Source organism: Suncus etruscus, chromosome 8 (genome assembly GCF_024139225.1).
Source record: "Suncus etruscus isolate mSunEtr1 chromosome 8, mSunEtr1.pri.cur, whole genome shotgun sequence".
In the NCBI taxonomy this organism is placed as follows: domain Eukaryota; kingdom Metazoa; phylum Chordata; class Mammalia; order Eulipotyphla; family Soricidae; genus Suncus; species Suncus etruscus.
This window is the reverse complement of record NC_064855.1, coordinates 58,179,272-58,198,936: the sequence shown is the minus strand read 5'-3', so window position 1 is coordinate 58,198,936 and position 19,665 is coordinate 58,179,272. Positions and strand designations below refer to the sequence as shown.

General features: G+C 38.9%; 1 protein-coding gene across 1 annotated transcript; it reads right to left on the bottom strand.

The window, feature by feature from the left end:
• Positions 1-1,169: 1,169 nt before the first annotated feature.
• On the bottom strand, positions 1,170-19,169 carry CKAP2 (cytoskeleton associated protein 2). Its single transcript, XM_049778895.1, has 9 exons — positions 19,100-19,169; positions 18,451-18,535; positions 14,432-14,507; positions 13,462-14,336; positions 12,724-12,928; positions 11,419-11,589; positions 10,159-10,228; positions 2,797-3,052; positions 1,170-1,492 (listed from the first exon to the last, which is right to left on the bottom strand). The coding sequence occupies exons 1-9, from the start codon at positions 19,167-19,169 to the stop codon at positions 1,240-1,242; spliced, it is 2,061 nt and encodes a 686-aa protein (XP_049634852.1). The 3' UTR covers positions 1,170-1,239.
• Between the last annotated feature and the right edge of the window lie 496 nt (positions 19,170-19,665).

The window sequence follows — 19,665 nt, the reverse complement described above, 5'->3', positions numbered from 1 at the left end:
AACTTCTATATCATGAGGAAGAAACACAAGTTTAATTATCACTTATTTTAGAAAAATCACCTGAACTTGAATAGTCTAACACACTCGTTCTCTAACTCCATTTTAATAGAATACAATTTATAGATTTAACGTTTTAGAGAGTTAAATTATAAGAAGAAATTCAGACCGGGGGGTGGGGGGGCAGACCCGGTGGCACTCAGGGATTACTCCTGGATCTTAGATTGAAATTGCTCCTGACAAGCTCGGGGGACCATATAGGATGCTGGGAATCAAACCCAGGTCCGTCCAGGTCAGCTGCATGTAAGGCAAATACCCTACCACTGGTTATCACTCCTGACCCAGAAATTCAAATTTAAATACAAGTACTTACGTAATACATTTGCTATCTTTTTTTTTTTACCACGAAGTATATTTTCTTAGAAATGGAGTTTAGTTAACTAAACTTTTGTGATTCTCAATTATAATAAAAGGGACAAAGTAGGTCTAGAAAGTCCAGATTCACTGGATTCACTAGCACCAATAATTATAGGCACTTCAAGAATTATAAGAGGGCACAGCAATGTGGATAACAAGGATATGGTGGGAAAGGGAAAAAATAAAGCCTAATCATCTGTTTGATAGGTGAACATTATAAATACTAACATTCATATTGATCCTGAATTATAAGTTAGCTTTTAATTAAAAAATCTGTACTGTATTTAAAGTCAGGAATGTATAGTTTAATTTTAGTTTACGGTTACTTCTGGCTCTGTACTCAGTAATCATTACTAGCAAGCTTAGGAGACTATTTGGAATACCAGCGATCAAATCCATGTCAGCCACGTGCAAGGCCAGCTCCCTATCCAACGTTCTGTTGATCTGTCCCACATAGCTTAGATTTTTAAAATTTTGCACGCCAAAGGACTTATCTAGATCACTCTGTTTCTGATAATACAGTACTTGTGTTTAACACATTAGACTTCTTTATTAGAATAATTATTATTAGAAGAATTATTAGAAGAATTAAGATTATTCAAAGTAAAGTGAATCAGCAAATAGCAACGTAAAACATGTTCATAGTGACAAATTACTGACCTAAGAGAAAGACAATGTAGAATTAGCTTTGATACTTGGAAGGCAACACCTACCACAATATGAGTGTTAATATAAGAGATCAGTGTCATCAACACCTATATATCTGGCTACCTTTGACCTCAAGCCAACAGCCAGCAATCACAAAAACCCCTGCTGCTCATCAATTTACTTCTCCTCTACTTCTGACTCCAAGAACATCCTGCACAGAGCTGCATTAGGGCGGCACAAAAAAGCATCTGTTTCTTTTCCCACCTCTCCTAACTGCTCCAGTGAAGACACACAAGGATAATGGTCTTTTAACATATCTGGCAGCTGAGAACTCTTTTCCTGAATGCGCCGAGAACGTCTAACTGGTGTGAGGAACTTAAGATCTTTAAATGCAGAATTTGTTTCATCACACGATATCTTCTTTTTTATGCTGAGAAAACAAAAATAAAGTATTTCTAGAGTTTACAGAACAGATTTAACTTCCACTAATTTATTACATTGTAACTAATACATTCACAATCATTATTTGATTGTGTCAGCTCCTGAATTTATTCTTTCTTCCATTCACTATTAAAACCTGAGAGATAGCACAGTGGCGTTTGCCTTGCAAGCAGCCGATCCAGGACCAAAGGTGGTTGGTTCGAATCCCGGTGTCCCATATGGTCCCCCGTGCCTGCCAGGAGCTATTTCTGAGCAGACAGCCAGGAGTAACCCCTGAGCACTGCCGGGTGTGACCCAAAAACCAAAAAAAAAAAAAAAATAAAACCTGAACAGACAACTTAAAAATCTGTGATGTTGGCTAATTGTTTTGTTCCAAACTTATTACAATAAACACACAGATATTAAAATACAATGGTATATGTATTTGTCCAAATGGTAAAACTCAAGAAATTCAAAACGTATGCAGTTATTGAAAAGGTGAATGGCAGGAATGATAGCTCAAGGGTCTGGAAAACAAGCTTTGCAGGCTCAAGTCCTGGGACTGGACTTGCCAGCACTGAGGAACCCCCAAGCAGCCTAGAGTGGGACCCCAAAATAAGCAAATAAAACAGGTGAATCACTGACATTTGATTTACTTGAAGTATATGTTATCAAATAGTATTTATAACTGAAGCTATCTTAAAGTTTATTTCTTTAAAAATAAATTATTTAAGCACCGTGGTTACAAACATGTTTGTAATTGGGTTTTAGCCATAAAATGACACCCCCCTTTGTCAGTGCAACTTTTCTGCCACCAATGTCCCCCATTAACCTTCTCTCCATCCCGTCTTTGAGACAGGCATTGTATTTCTCTATCATTGTCATGGTATCTGTCAGTGTAATTATTTCTCTAACTGCATTCACCACTGTTTGTGGTAAACTTCATATCACAGGCTGGTCCCTCCGGCCCTCATCTCTATTGCCTCTGGTTAATTATTACTATAACTACTATACTATACTATACTATACTATACTATACTATACTATACTATACTATACTATACTATACTCAAAGTTTTAAAAATAACATATTATCCATAAGAATTAAAAACAAATGATAATATACTACATTATGGGGGTGGTCACATCTGTGATGCTCAGGAGTTACTCCTAACTCTGCACTCAGAAATTACTCCTGGTGGTGCTCGAGGGGCCATATGAAAAACTGGGGATCGAACCCAGGTTAGCAACATGCAAACCCACTGTAATATCTATCTCTCCAGCCCCACAGCATTTTATATTTTCAAAGCTTACCTTTGCAAGTATGGTGTAGTAGATACATTATATTTAATTAAACAACTTGCTCTAGTTTCTGTATTGGGGGTCTTAGTATCATTGTCTGGTTCTTTCTTTTGTACATCTTGCAATTTTTCGCACTCTTGAAATACAGTATTTCTGTGCTGTTTCTTTCCCATTTCTGGTTTTTCTGAATTTAAATCTTCAATGTTGGTATCTTCAATACTGACTTCTTGGATTTCTTCCTTACTTGCACAAGCCTTGTTACTTTCTCCTACAGAAACATGTTTATTAATACTTTAGCCATGTCTAAAGAACAAAATGTTAAGACATTCATATTATTCACAATTAGTTGAATTTTCACAAACTGCCATCCCTTAACTCTAACTCTTTCAAAATAAAATTGTTGCCATTTATTTATGAAAAATTTACTATCACCTAAGTGTCATAGATGATAAAAACAAATATAATAAAATCATGTCTGTCCTTCAAGAGATTTATATTCCATCCAAGACACATGCTTGAAAATAATTTTAAGAAAATTGAGGGGCTGGAGAGATAATATAGCAGTAGGGTGTTTGCCTTGCACGAAGCCAACCCAGACCCAGGACGGACAGTGGTTCGAATCCTAATATCCCATATGGTCCCCTGAGTCTGCCAGGGGTGATTTCTGAGTGCAAAGCCAGGAGTAACCTCTGAGCATTGCTGGGTGTGACACAAACCCTCCCTCCCAAAAACGAAAAATGCTATGTTTGAGCGAAGTCCAAAAGGTGATGGGAATATTTAACAAGAATAACTGTGCTGAAGAAATAGTCATTAGGCACATCTAGCATACAGAGGCCTGAGTTCAATCCCCAGCACAAAATGGCCTTGAGCATTGCCAGGTATAGCTCTAGTGGCCCACAAGCACCAATGGGTTACCCCTGGCACCAACAGGACTGAGCAGCCCCTGGATCTTCTAAGTACTGTTTAAAATCCTTCTCCCATCTCCCCTGAGAACTTTACTTATGGGACTTGAAGATGACCAGGGATACTTCATATACAATAGGGTAGGTTTCAGAAACAGAAAAGAAATTGAACTTGACAAGACCTAGAAAGATGACCTTGAATGAAGCATTAAACAAAAAGATCTCTTAAAAACATTAAAGAGTTGGTGGGTTTATAACAGTGGTTTATAACCGGTCCACTGACCAGATGTAGAATGTTAAAGAAAACTGGTTTAGAATATTTGGTAAGGAACAAGGTAGATGGAGGTAGTGATGAACTCATAGACAAGAAGGGTTGAATTGTAATAAATTTTCATTAGTTAACTTCCTTTTTGCTCACTATGATGCCCAAGGTATACGTGTGTAAAGCATGCCGTTTTACACTGAGCTACATTTCTGACTTTGTGATATATTTTACATGCAAGAAGTTTGGTTGGCATTCAATAAGGTTCAACACCCATTCTTGATAAAAACTCTCAACAAGATGGGAACGAAAGGAACTTTTCTCAATATAGTCAAGGGCAACTACCACAAACCATTTAGAAATATTATTCTTTTTTATTAATATCTTTATTTAAACACTTTGATTACAAATATGATTGTAGTTGGGTTTCAGTCATGCAAAGAATACCCCTCTTCAGCAAATATTATTCTCAATAGAGATAAACTAAAAACCTTTCCTCTAAAATCTGGTACAAGAAAAGGCTGCCCTCTCTTACCACTCCTATTCAACACAGTACTGTAAGTTCTTGCCATAGTGATTATGCAAAAAAAAGATATCAAGGGCATTTAGATAGGAGAGGAAAAAGTCAAGCTACCACTGTTCAGATTACATGACACTATATTTAGAAAATCCCAAAGACTCTACCAAAAAGCTTCTAAAAGAACAGATTCATATAGCAAAATGGCAGGCTACAAAATTAACAAGCAAAAACCAATTGCCTTCTTATACACCAATAATGATAGAGAAGAAATGGACATTAAAAAAACAACCCCCCCCAAAAAAAACCCCCAAAAAAACAACCCCATTCACATTAGTGTCACACAAGTTCAAATTAAAGAGGTGGAGGACCTATACAAAGAACACTACAAAACCCTGCTTCAAAAATTAAAAGAGGGACCTGGAGAGATAGCACAGCGGCGTTTGCATTGCAAGCAGTCGATCCAGGACCAAAGATGGTTGGTTCGAATCCTGGTGTCCCATATGGTCCCCCGTGCCTGCCAGGAGCTATTTCTGAGCAGACAGCCAGGAGTAACCCCTGAGCACCAATGAGTGTGGCCCAAACTGCCCCCCCCCCCCAAAAAAAAGGGGACGCAAGAAAATGGAGATGCACAGCCTGCTCATGGATTGGGAGGATTAACATCATTAAAATGACAATACGCCCCAAAGCACTGTACAGATTTAATGCAATCTCTCTAAGGATACCCATAACATTCTTCAATGAAGTGGATCAAACACACCTGAAATTCATTTGGAACAATAAATACCCCCTAATAACTAGAGCAACCCTTGGGAAAAGAATTTTGGGAGGCATCACTTACCCCAACATTAAATTGTACTACAAAGCCATTAAAACAGCATGGTATTGGAATAAAGATAGACCCTCAAATCAGTAGAATAGACTTGAGTATTCTGAGAATGTTCCCCAACATACAATCAGTTAATCTTTGATAAAGGAGCAAGAAATGCAAAATGGGGGCCGGCGAGGTGGCTCTAGAGGTAAGGTGTCCTGTCTGCCTTACAAGCGCTAGCCAAGGAAGAACCGCAGTTCGATCCCCCGGCGTCCCATATGGTTCCCCCCAAGCCAGGGGCAATTTCTGAGCACTTAGCCAGGAGTAACCCCTGAGCATCAAAGGGGGGTGGCCAAAAAAAGAAATGCAAAATGGAGCAAGAAAAGCCTCTTCAACAAGTGGTGTTGGCACAACTGGTCAGCCACATGCAAAAAAACGAACTCAGACCTCCATCTAACACCACACACAAAGGTCAAATCCAAATAAATTTAAGACCTTGATATCAGACCCGAAACCATACGGTACATAAAACAACATGTAGGTAAAACAGGTAAAACACTCCATGACTTGAGACTAAAGGTATCTTCAAGGAGGAAACGTCACTCTCCAAACAAGTGGAAGCAGAGATAAACTGATGGGACTATATTAGGCTGAGAAGCTTCTGCACTTCAAAGGACATAGTGACTAGGATACAAAAGCCACCCATAGAATGGGAGAAATTATTCACCCAATACCCATCAAAGAAGAGGCTAATATAATATCTAAGATATACAAAGTACTGACAGAACTTAAGAAAAAAACAGCTAACCCCATTAAAAAGGGGGAGAATAGACACTTTGTCAAAGAAGAAATACAATGATCAAAAGGCATAAGAAAAAATGTTTCACATTACTAATCATCAGGGAGATGCAAATCAAAATAACAATGAGGTGCCATCTCAACACCAGAGACCAGCACACATCACAAAGAAGAACAATCAGTGCTGGCAGGGATATGGGGAGAAAGGGACTCTCATTTACTGCCGGTGGAAATGCCATCTAGTCCAGCTTTTCTGGAAAACAATATGGAGATTCCTCAAAAAACTGGAAATGATCCAGTCATACCACTCTAGAAATATACCCTAGGAACACAAAACCACAATACAAATATGCCTTCTGCACACCTATTTTCATTGAAGTGCTATTTACAGTAGCCAGACCCTAGAAACAACCAAGAAGTCCTTCAACAGATGAATGGCCAAAGAAACTGTGGTACATATACACAATGGAGTATTATGCAGCCATCAGGAGAGATGAAGCATGAAATTATCCTATACGTGATGTACATGAAATCTATTATGCTGAGTGAAATAAGCCAGAGGGAGGGAGATAGACACAGAATAGTCTCACTCATCTATGAGTTTTAAGAAAAATAAATGTTGTTCTTGCAATACTGCCCAGAGACAATAGAGATGAGAGCCGGAAGGACCGACCCATAAAATGAAGCTCACAACAAAGAGTGGAGATTGCAATTAGAGAAATAACTACACTAACAACTACCATGACAATGGTAATGAGCGAGAGAAATAGAATGCCTGTCTTGAATATAGACAGTGGGTGGGGGAGGCAGGAGATCAGGCCACTGGTGGTGGGAATGTTGCACTGGGGAGGATGTTCTTTTTATGATTGAAACCCAAATAAATGTATTAAAAAATAAAAGATATTATTTTGCAAAAAAAAAAAAAAGTTTGCTTGGGGGCCAGAGAGAAAGTACAGTGGGTAGAGCACTACGGCCCTGCACATAGCCAGGGATTGGGTTCAATCCCTCACATCCTCTGTTTCCCAGAATACTGCCAGTATCATTCTTGAATGTAGTCAGGAATAACCCCTGAGCATGGCTGGGTATGGCCCCTCCCCCCAAAAAAAGTTTGCTTAAAAAAAATAAAAACAACTCAGAGGCCAGAGCGATGAACAGTGGTAAAGCATTTGTCTTGCACGCAGCAAATCCAGGACGGACCCCAGTTCGAATCCCAGCATCCCATATGGTCCCCAGAGCCCGTCAGGAGTGACTTCTGAGTGCAGAGTTAGGACTAACTCCTAAGCACAGCCAGGTGAGACCCCCAAAAAAACCCAAACAAACTTAAATAAAGAATTTAACAATAACAATAATATAAATATAAATTAACGTAATATAAACAATAAATATAAATTATAAATATAAACAATAAGATAAAACTTAAACAAATACAACTTAAAAGATAAATAATGCAATTAAAAGTCAGAGAGATCAGGTATATTAAGGCCTTATGAGTGGATGTCACTGGTTCAAATACCAGCCCACACTGCCCTGACCACAGATCCAGGAGCAGCGCTAAGGTCACCAGGAAAGGCCCTCCCAATAAAGAAAAAAATGTAAAGCAATTAAATTTGGTCACTATAAAGAATGGTCTAGAATGGGAGAATGAAAAATAAAAATCGGTGATGGTAAAATGATAAATATACTAGTTAAGAAAGGTATTAAGGGGCCCAGAGAGATAGCATAGCGGTGTTTGCCTTGCAAGCAGCCGATCCAGGACCAAAGGTGGTTGGTTCGAATCCCGGTGTCCCATATGGTCCCCTGTGCCTGCCAGGAGCTATTTCTGAGCAGACAGCCAGGAGTAACCCCTGAGCACCGCCAGGTGTGGCCCAAAAACCAAAAAAAAAAAAAAAACAAAAAAAAAAAAGAAAGGTATTAAGTAGGTAGTAAGAAAGCCAGTTCAATCAAGTAAGTCTTTCTGAATTAGGAATTACTGAACAAATGGATGCCTTTGCATTATGGGCATCACTTACATGGACTCTCAGCCTTTTGAACTATCTTCCAGATCCTTGTCCTAAATTTCTAGTCTTTGATGCTAGAGAAGGATTTCATTATCCTTTCCTTTGCTTTCTTGGGAGGGGAAAAAAAAAGGATTTCAGAGAATGCAATATGAAAAAGAAAGTTTAAAAAATAGGGCCGGAGAGATAGCACGGAGGTAGGGTGTTTGCCTTGCATGCAGAAGGACAGTGGTTCAAATCCTGCCATCCCATATGGTACCATGAGGCTGCCAGGAGCGATTTCTGAGGGTAGAGCCAGGCGGAACCCCTGAGCATCACCAGGTATGACCCAAAATCCAAAAAAAAAAAAAATTTAAAAAACAGTACAAAAGAAACAGGTTAGATACAAGATATTCATAAAGACATTCTGGTAAATCCACAAAGCTGCTATGCCCTCTAAAGATTTATAAAATTATAATGGGGAGAAAGATATGGAAAACCACATCTAGAAAGCTCCTGCAATGCAGGAGAACATGAGCCTCACATGCAAAACATACTATGGCCCTTTGAACCTCTCCAGAGAAAATTTAATAAAGTATTTTTCAGTTATATAATAAAATGATGGCCTTTTCAGTGGGAAGAAGTGGAGAGAGAAAAATTATGGATTCAGTAATCAAAAAAATACTTAAGTGCCTAATTTTAAATATTGCAGAGAAAAAAAATAAAGTGTACAAAACAGATCAATATAATCTAAGTGTGTGGGAAAAAGATTATTACAATAAAAGGACATTCAAACTGTGTTTTAAACAATCAGTGGCAGGTTTGTGTCCCTAACATCATATATGATTCCACGACCCTCCCAGGTGAAAGTAGACCTCAGCACTGTCCAGTTAGAAGGAAGGGAGTAGAAATTAAAAGAAGGTCCTAGGCCTTCTACAGTGGTAGAGCATTTGTTCTGCACTTGGCTGACCCAAGTTCTATACCTGGCACCCCATTTTGTTTCCTGAGACCACCAGGAGTGATCCCTGAGTACAGAGCTAGGAATCAGAATAAGCTCTAAGCATAAATCATAAACAAATTTGCTTTTAAGTGACCCCCAGATTCAGATATGTAGCCCCACAGCTTCAGAGCCAGAAAGAGAGCATTGAAAAGATGACAAAAGGTTTTCACCTAAGTTTTCTTCAATCATTTAGTCAAACTGCCTTATTTTTTAAATCAAGAACTATAAAGGTGAGAGAACTTTCAGATTTCCAGCGACAAATCCTTGTTCTTATTCTATCTCCCAATGAAAGTTCAATAGGTGTGCCAACAGAAGTATGAGAAAGAGGTAACCTACAAACCTTGAAAGTTTAAAAAATAGGGCTGGAGTGATATAGCGCAGTGGTAGGGCATTTGCCTTGCATGCGATGACCCAGGATGGACCTAGGTTAGATCTCCAGCTTCCCATATGGTCCCCCATGCCAGGAGCGATTTCTAGCATCTAGCCAGGAGTAACCCTGAGCATCACTGGGTGTGACCCAACTCCCCCCAAAAGAAAGCTAAAAAAAAAAAAAACAGAATAATTCATACACAATGGAATATTATGCAGCCATCAGGAGAGGTGAAGTCATGAAATTTTCCTATACAGGGATGAACATAGAAACTATTATGCTGAGTGAAATAAGTCAGAAGGAGAGAGATAGACATAGAATAATCTCACTCAGCTATGGGTCTTAAGAAAAATAAAAGACATTACTGTAATGAGACAATAAAGAAGAGGGCCGGAAGGACCAGCTCATGATGTGAAGCTCACCACAAAGTATTGTGAGTGCAGTTAGAGAAATAAGTACACTAACAACTACCATAACAGCGGTAATGAGTGAGAGAAGTAGAATGCCTGTCTTGACTACAGGTTGGGGGTGGAGAAGGAGGGAGATGGGGGGCTTTGGTGGTGGGAATGTTGTATTGGTGAAGGGGGTGTTCATCTTATGACAGAAACCCAACTATAATCATGTATGTAATTGTGATGCTTCAATAAAAATAGAGAAATAAATAAAATAAAAAATAAAATCATTCAAAGAAATTTAGTAATAAAATCACAATTCATTTTAAGGATAAAAAAAGAAACTTACCCAATTTAACATTTTCTTGACTCTTTGCTGTTAGAATATCTACAATTAGGTGCCGCAACTCTTCAATAGGCTTCGTTTGTTTAAATGAAGAAAGCAAACCCATAAGTTTTATATTGTCAGACACTAAATTCAATTGTCAAAGTTAAAATATAAAAACCAGTGACTAAACTTTTTTTGTTTTGGGATCATCTCTGGGGAAGTGTTCAGGGAAACATATATGGTGCTTGGGGTCAGCCTGTATGCAAGACAAATGCTCTGCCTACTGTACTATCTCTCCATCCCCTAAATTTCTTATTTTAAAATTAGGACATGGTTCTGAGGCATATGTCTTAGAACATTTTTATTCTCAAACAGTTAAAAGGCTGTTTTCCAATTTGAAGAATTAAAGTTAATGCAATGACTAGCTCATCAGTTAAAAAGCTGCTTACCTGACACAACCAAAATTAATAAGCAACAAATTAATACCATTAGTATTTAGTGATGAGTTGATTACATTGTTTAAATTTTAAAGTTATATTATAAAGTGTGCTCTTTTCTCCTACATTCAAGTTCATGATTATAAATATATATTTACAGGTATTTCTGAACAACTTAAAATTGGTCTAACATACTGATTCAAAAGCTCACTAAATTGTCAATATATTTCAGACAAAATATGCATTTTAATTATGTTCTTCTGAGACCATTATTAATAAGATATCCAAGATATTATACAAAAGGAAAGCTCTGAATTACAGTTCTAAAACAGTCCTCACCATTCACCAAATATGTTTTCAATTTTCTGGGCTAATTTTACTTTGTAATTTCTACTCTGGGTCATGTCTTTCTCTTTACAGTACTGCTTTCTTGTTGAAGCCTTGACTTTAGTTATGCCTTCAGGCTGTGCAGTTCTCACATGTCCTACCTGGCAAGGGTGGAGAGGTGGGAAGAAGTGGGGCAGAGGTTGTACCCCTCCACCAGACCCCCAGTTATGTTTCATTAAATGTCCATTTCAGCTTAGTTTTTGGTCTGATTATCCCTACTACATGAGCATGTTTTAGAAGCTTTTGTAATACAACTCATTTGGCTTTTAAAAACTTTCAAAAAACACCCACATGTGAATAAAATTTTAGTTTTTGAAAGCTGTCAAGTTTTCTTTAAGTTTAAAAGGTTTAAAATATTATTATATATACATATATTTTTATTTTAAATTGTGATGTGTTCTCAACAAATTCAGAATTATATACATTATAATAATGAAGTTTGGTATTTTTATCTCACCTGCGCTCCTGCCAGAATGGCCTTCTCATAGATGGCAATAATATTTTCAATAGGGCTTGTGATCGGTTCAATACGTGCAAGGCATATCCAATATTTAACAAGTTTTGTGGCTTCTGGAATATTTTTAATTAAGTCATTCAGCGTGGTCAGTACCTCTTCTTTTGGGCATCCCTAAAATAGAAAGATATACAATGAATGAAATCTTTTATCCAAGGAACAATGAGTAACTTGCTAAATACGTTTAATATCGTTATTCAGTAGTAAGACATTGATAGATTATTAATTTTAAAAAGACACTATTATGTGTAATACCCCATTATTCTCAATGGTTTGCAAGAAACAAACATATCAGGGGCAGGAGTTTAATGGGCTGGTGTACAAGCCTTGCATTTAAAACCCACAGTCTGACCCCCTGGCAAGATATCACACGATCCTTCCAGAATGCTGCTGGGAGTTATCCTGTTAACTCCAGTATTACTACTCTCTCAGCTAATACTGCTGAGAGAGGACCCTGGAATCCTGGAGCACTGCAGGGAAGCCCAGAAGTATAAGGCAGCAAAAAGTACAAACCAGTAGTGAGAAACATTAATAATAAAAAATGTCTTACTTTTTATGTTCATCTTTCAGTATACTGTAAAATTCCACTTATATTTCAGATATTTTTACCCATCAAATATGAGAAATATGCAGGGCTCTCAACTAGTTTCATATTAATGCTAAAATTAATCTGAATAATTTTTCTAGAAAAGTATGTATAGTTAAATAGTGGACATAAAAATTCTGTACTATTAACAAAACAATCTACAGTTGAGCAGAAATTTTCATCCATGGCCCTCCTGATTATCCTAGAAGCTTACAGGGTAATCATATGGCCCCTAATGGAAAAAATGCTGGTTTGGTGGGATTTTGTTTACAAATTACTTTAATTAACATGTATCTATGACAATGACTTGCTTAATTGTGTTGTTAATCTTTGGTAAAAGGTACTAAGTGGGAAAAATAATTTGTAAATACACTGAAAAATAAGTATTGGAAATGTAAAGTAAATATCCATCTTCAGTTTATCTTAGAAAAATAGAATACTTTGAACATAAATGAAAATAAAAATATATTCTTTTGATATACTAAATGAAAACAGAATCTGGTAAAGGCTAAAGATAAACAATCTCACAATCAGCATTAGGTCACTATCACATAATGAAATATATGCTTGGTTACAATGCGCTGACACTTATAGTTTGTAAAATGCATATGAAAGTCATATGCAAACTACAAAATACCACACGTATATAGCATAGACTTTACCTCATTAATGAGGTTCAGGCACTCAGCCAATGTCTTGTTTACTTTTTCAGTAAATAACCTTTGTTCATCTTCTTCTGCCATGGTCGTCCAAAAGGACCCCACTGCTTTTTCATTTTGTCCTGTCTGTTCAGGCTGAATAACCACAGAGTGAGGGGGCCTTTTCAACACTCTGCCTTTACCAGTTTTCCATTCATTCAGACGAGCTCTGTAGGTAGAAGCAGCAGAATAACATTATGAATAACAGTGATGAGAATAACAGAATAACAGTGATGAGAGAATTCTGTCAAGCAGAGGAAATGTTAAAAACATTTTCAGATCTTAAAGAAGTTTCATACTAGTTCCATGTACAGTTCAAAAGTCTGAGGAAAAATACTGAGCTTTCACAAGAATGATCTCCCAGTTTCATTAGTACTTTAATGTAGTTTACGTAAAACAACCTAATAAAACATACTCACACGTGATACCTTCAGTTACTCTATTCCACAATATAAATTTGCAATATTGATAGTGGGGAACACACACACACACACACACAAAACAAAACTGAATGTATTCAAGAAAACTGTAAGCTATATTCACAAATAGTATATCAAAAACTAAGCTAACTTAGACTTTTGGTAAATCTTATGCAGATACTAAATACTAATACTAAATACCTGAAACCTATAGTCATAAACTAATGTAAAATCAATATTTTAACTAAGTAAAAAGTTTGCCAGTAATTTAAGACATACTTACTTTCTCTCTTCTGCAGTTTCTTTGGGCAAAGTCAATTTGCCAGCAAGAGTTGTTTTTGCTATAGTGTGTCTGCTCTGGTTTGCGGTTTTTGATGTTTCTGTCAGTTTGATATTAGAAGATGAAGCAGGCCTGGATACAACTACAGGTATCACACTTCTTGATAGTGCTTTATTTGGTTTTATATCTTGAGAAGGACTGATTTTTACACCTAAGGCTACTGCATTTAATTTCAATACTCCTTTTTCACAAGGTCCATTCTTAGCAATGACCTTAGAAAAGGGTCTGTTGATGCCTTTTTTCATGGGGTCCTGATTCTCTTCGTAACTTCTAATAGGGGAGCGCACAAGTGATCTGTTCTGCGATGAAGTGCTCAGAAATGTTGTGGTAGTCCTTATGTTTGATGCTCTTTCACTTTTCACTGTGACAGTGCTTGTATTGACTGGGTGAGGCTTTGTGACTGTGGCTGTCACTTTTGGGACAGTAGTTGTGGGCTTTTTGTTGGTTACAGAACTCTCATCTTTCACTTGAAGAGGTTTTCTAAACGAATCAACCTTCGACTGAACAATCTGGCCTCGATAAGATCCAAGAATAGGTTTCTTGGGCATGCTAGCCTCTTGCCTTGGTTTTTCTGGAATTATTTGTTTCTTTTTACTGTTGTTTTTAAAGTGAAATGCTTGGCTTAATGTCATATGTTGACTTTGGGGTTCATCTTTAAATAGTAAAGGCAAAGTTTGATTATTATCCCACAAATTTTGTGTATCAACTGCTTTAGATGGACTGATTAATTCCTTAGATGGCTTTAAAGGAATACAATTTTTTTCCATCAATATATTATTTTTGTTCCCTGTAGTTGTACCAGCATTTTCTTTATTAGCCTAAAAGAATTATTTAAAACAAATAATTATTTCAGAACTCATTTCAGCAAGAGTTTAGAAAATGAAGACTTTATGGACTAGGTACATCTCTTTACCATTTTTGCTTTAGGTTTTGCAACTTTTGTCTCTCCTTGGACTCGAACCTTAGACGTTATCACACTCTGGTGTTGCCTATTAAAAATAAAAATAAAATAAGACCTCTACCAAAGCAGTTTCCTTTCTAAAAAGAGAAATGAACAAATATTAACAATTAACTGAAATAAAAATTTTTTATTTCAAAGCGAGTTGAAGTTTATTTCTCATAAGCTGATTTTTTCTTTCCAATAGGATGATCTAACTGAATAAACAAGACAGCTGAAGAACCTAAGCTATTTAAGTCTTAAACCTCCAGGTGCTATAAAACACTTTATAATTTCATTCCAAACCACCTTTTCCACACAGCCCAATTCCCTTTTGACTTAGATGTTTTTTTTTTTTTTTTTGGGGGGGGGGGTTGGCCACACCCAGCTGCACTCAAGAGATAACTCCTGGCTCTGCGCTCAGAAATCGCTCCTGGCAGGCTCAGGGTAACATATGGGATGCTGGGAATTGAACCGGGTCTGTCCCATATAGTCAGGCAAACACCCTACCGCTGTGCCATCACTCCAGCCCCCTAGTTTTTGTATCAAGTTATTATTATTAACATTTAATAGCTCTTCCTAAAGAAATATTAAATTTAGCAAAAATACAGCATAACTTATTAACTATGGGCTCTAGTTCCTAGTTAGCAAGGCATTTAGAATGCATACTCAAAAAAATTGTTCCTTCAAGCATTTAACACCTAAATTTTACAGATATAGACTGGGTAATAAAGACAACAAACTCCATTAACAGGTGATTAAAACCATTTTGCATAATATGGAGGTGGGGAAAGAGAGAAGACCAGCAATGGATTCTACTGAAAAATTAAAGTGTGTATGATGTGTTGGGTGGGGGAGAATGTGCATTTCAGAGCTTCAGAGCAAAGGAAACTTGCTATATAATTTTGATGACCTGACTTTTCACATGTTTGCTCAATTTGCTTGGGGAAGTGGCATTGGAACAGTTTATACTACACTTTTTCTTGGCAGCATGGCTTCCAATCAGTGCTCAGGGCCTCAAGGGTCATTCTCACCAATGCTTGGTCAACAAGGTTGGCAGTTCAATGAGGGGGGGCCAAAGAGGAGCTGTGTTGCATAGACCTTGTAGGGCCTTACAGAGAGATGTTCTGGAGCACAAACAGTGAGAGAGATGAGTGCGTGTGTGCTTTTTTCCTGGCCCAGGTGCTAATAGGGCATCGTGAAAGTGACATAACTTGAATTATCAAAAAGCAGGAGAGTCCCGAATTTTATGGGACTTTATACATATATAAATTTACATAAATTATTTAATTTATATATTTACTTATATTTTAAAATAAATAATATATTATTATATATATTTAATATATAACATAAATTATATTATAATAATATAATAATATTTATATAATTTATATATTTATTTTTATATAAATTTATGTAGTTTATAGAAATTATAAAATACACATTTAGAGGGCCAGAGTCATAATATAGCGGCATGCCTTCCTTGCATGTGGCTAACCCGAATGCAATCCCTGGCATCCTATATGGTTTCTGAACCTACCAGGAGTAAGTTCTGAGAAAGAGCCAGGAGTAACCCCTGAGTACCACCAGGTGTGGCTACAAAATCCAAATAAAATAAAGTTAATTCTGAAAAGCTACACCTCTATTTGTCTTTTTAAAAAAATGCTGCTCAAGCTCACAATATTTAAGTTGCATCTTTTTTGTTTGTTTTGGGCCACACCCGGTGACACTAAGGGGTTACTCCTGGCTATGCGCTCAGAAATTGTTCCTGCCTTGGGGGACCATAGGGGACGCTGTGAATCAAACCCAGGTCCATCCTGAGTCAGCCGCGTGCAAGGCAAGAAGGCAAATGCCCTACCACTGCGTTACCGCTGGGTCCCTCAAAAGATCTTTTTGAAAGGGTTGCTGTTTTTAGGCCATCCCAGGTCTATTCCTGCCATGTGCTAGGGGACCATGAGGTTGCTGGGATCCAACCAGGGTCTTCACATGCAAAGCATGTACTCAGTCCATTGAGTCTTTTTTTTTTTTGTGGGGAGGGGGTTGGGGCCACACCTGGTGGCCCTCAGGGGTTACTCCTGGCTATGCACTCAGAAATCGCTCCTGGCCTGGGACACGGGGATTGACCCCAGGTCTGTCCTGGGTCAACTGAGTGCAAGGGTGCAAGGCAAATGCCCTACCGCTGTGCTATTGCTCCAGCCCTGAGTCATCTCGCTTTTATCCACAAGAACTATCATGATATTGAGAGAACAGGAGAATAAAGAACAAGTCTACTGTGCACAAAGCACGAGATCATGAATATTAGCTATCACTTACAGCATAGTACACCACATTACTATCTCACTAATCTCCAAGGGGCTCTCTTTCTACCTCATTTTAATATGAAGGAAAAGACAAAGATTAAACACTGCCTTTAGGCACGGGTCTCAAACTCAATTTACCTGGGGGCCGCAGGAGGCAAAGTTGGGGTGATCCTTGAGTGCAAAGTCAGTAATAAGCCTTGAACATTGGGGTGTGTGACCCAAACAACTAAAACAAAACAAAACAAAACAAGATTCCTCTAGGGCAGGGCCACAAAATGTAGTACGCAAATGGCCGCGAGTTTGAGACCCCTGCTTTAGTGTCTAACTTGAAGATTCTAACTCAGGTCTCTACCACTCAAAAGCCCACACACAGAAAAAGCCTGGAAAAACATTAGTAATCATTCTCCCTGGAGTGAGGGGTCTTTTGATTTTGTCCACTCTAGAGGACTTATTTCAGTCATAATCAAATTATCTTAAAATTTTAAGTAAAATAACAGACACGTCTCAAGAGGGGATGAAACTATTAATCTCAATTAAAAATCAACACATTTGGGAGGGCCACCTCCAGATTCCTTATTGCACAAAATGAAAATGCTATTACACTGTAGCATTGCTAAAAGTCAGTATTCTGGCATACACAATATGCTTTCAAATTGTTTTCTTGGAATCAGGGAGATGATAGTTGTGGACATTCTCACTGTGAACCAGCAAAATCCATGCAGCGTGCTCTGAGAATTGGGAGAACTCAGGTCATTTACACCAGCGGACCCAGCTAAAGCTCATTTCTGAAAGGCTAGGCTACCCAATCAAAGAGCAAGTGCTCAATTTTAGAAAATATTTGATGGGTGAACAAAGCATTTGCAGGCAGCTGGTAGGAGAGTCCAGAGCAGAAAACCCTAAGCACGTCATCTGCAAAGCCAGAATGAGACCATCTCAAGGACATGAGCACACTAGGAGTCTATTTCCCCAGTACAAAGCAAGACTGCCCATCTTTAGGATATCCTGAATGCATGCCATGATTACATCATGTAACCTTTGGTGGTTTGCCCAAGCTCTCTGGTGTTAGCCTGTTTGAAATGTGGGCAGGAGTCTATTTTCCTTACCAGTACTGCTCACACCATCCTATCCCTCCCCCAAAGCATTGTAGGGTAGAGGCTTGAAGGCCCCAGTAGTTGCCATAGAGTTCATGAAAGTACAGGAATGGTTTTTCTCTTAACTGTTATCTCTTAAGGTGCAAATAAATTAACACAAGTGACCTCATGGTGGGCTACTTAGTAATTCATTAGTGACATGAGGCTATTAAACATCTGATGTTATTAGTCCAAACAGAGATGTGCTGAGAGTACACATTCTAGACTTTGAACCCAAAGTACCCAAAAAAGCAAAATGATACAAAAAGAATCACATGTGAAGAAAAAAAAACAGACTATAGAATTAAATTAATAAAAAAAACCCTCATTTTATATTTTAAAAGTAATTTAAGAAATATGGCTACTCGGGGCATTTTTGTGTTTGGGGGCCATTCCTGGCAGTACTAAGGGCTTACTCCTGATGGTGTTGGGAGACCATATTTTGACATACTCTGCTGTCCTCTCTGACCAATAACTTTAAAAGCATCTGTAAAGCTAAATACATTTGTATTAAAAGTCCTAATAACCTTACAGATCTGCAATAAAAGAAATGTGACTTCACCTGGGCAATATCTGGTTTTCTTGTTTGCACGCAGAAAGGGTTTTTCTTTTTAAGAGATGTTCTGTAAGTTTTTGTCTTCTTTGCTCTAAACAATCACAAAGGGGTCACAAGTAAGCATGAGTTGAACAAAATAGCATCAGACTATTAAAAACATGTTCGACATGACTTACCTTGTAAATAAGAAAGTATCGCAGTTCAGTAATTACATTCTCAACTGTGCAGAAATGAAAAGTCAGGAGAACTTCGTGTGTGTGTGTGTGTGTGTGTGTGTGTGTGTGTGTGTGTGTGTGTGTGTGTGTTGGTTTGTTTTGGAACCCACAATCCCAGCCAGCCAGGCAACACGCATCCTTCTGCATGCAAAGCTTTAAGAAACAACCAGAAGAGCCAGTCAGAATCGGGTTGAGCAAGTGCGATTTTCCTTCTTCGGTCTTCCAAAGCTTTGCAAGACAAAGCATCAGCAGCATTGCTGAAATCCTCAACAACTCCAGATCCCCATCCAGCGGGTCCCTCATCACACTGGGGGGCGCCCGCAGAGGAGCCTCCCCACCCCGCACCTCTAGACACCGGCTCCGGACTCTGGGGTAGAGGCCCCGGCCCCAGGAACCTCCAAGCCCCTCGGCGCAAACGGACTTCGGGCACCCACGCTCACCTTTGAAGGCGGACTGCGCCCTGTGGCTCGGGGGCAGCTGCAGGTCCCGGGGCACTTCAGGGACGCTCATTTTCCGACGGGACCCGGGAGGTTTTCCCGCCGCTGACACCGAAGCGAGAGGCGCAGCGTTTGACTTCCCGGCTCCGCTACGGAAGGCGCGGCCGCCGCCGCCGCCGCCGCCGCCGCCGCCGCTGCCGCCACCTATTGGGCACGGCGCGAATTGAATGGGCCAATGGGCTTCGAGGGGCGTGGCCTGGGCTGCAGTTGTCGGGTGGGGCGGGGCGGGGCGGGGCAGGTTCGCTGGGGCAGCTCTCCGCCGGCTGTTTCCAGTTTTCAAACCCAAACACGCGCTTTGAAACGCTCCGGAACTCGGTCTGCTTTTTCCCAGCTGTCACTTCTCCCAGATTTCCGGAGGCACCCACTCCAAATATGGCAAGTCTTGAGGCTTGAGCAGTGGCGCCTACGTTAGGGCATCTGTCTCGCGCGCGCTAACCTAGCACGGACCGCGGTTCGATCCCCAGTCCGGCTTTCCTTTTGGTTCCCCAAAGCCAGCTAAGCGATTTCTG

What these genes read in the sequence shown, in the direction of transcription:
- CKAP2 (XM_049778895.1), bottom strand. Translation starts at nt 19,169, where the DNA reads ATGAGCGTCCCTGAAGTGCCCCGGGACCTGCAGCTGCCCCCGAGCCAC. An exon ending in GAAAACCAGATATTGCCCAG is followed by an intron (nt 14,508 to 18,450) that starts GTGAAGTCACAT and finishes TATTTTTAATAG; the next exon opens with GCAACACCAGAGTGTGATAA. An exon ending in ACTACACCATACTTGCAAAG is followed by an intron (nt 1,493 to 2,796) that starts GTAAGCTTTGAA and finishes TTGTTTTCTCAG; the next exon opens with CATAAAAAAGAAGATATCGT.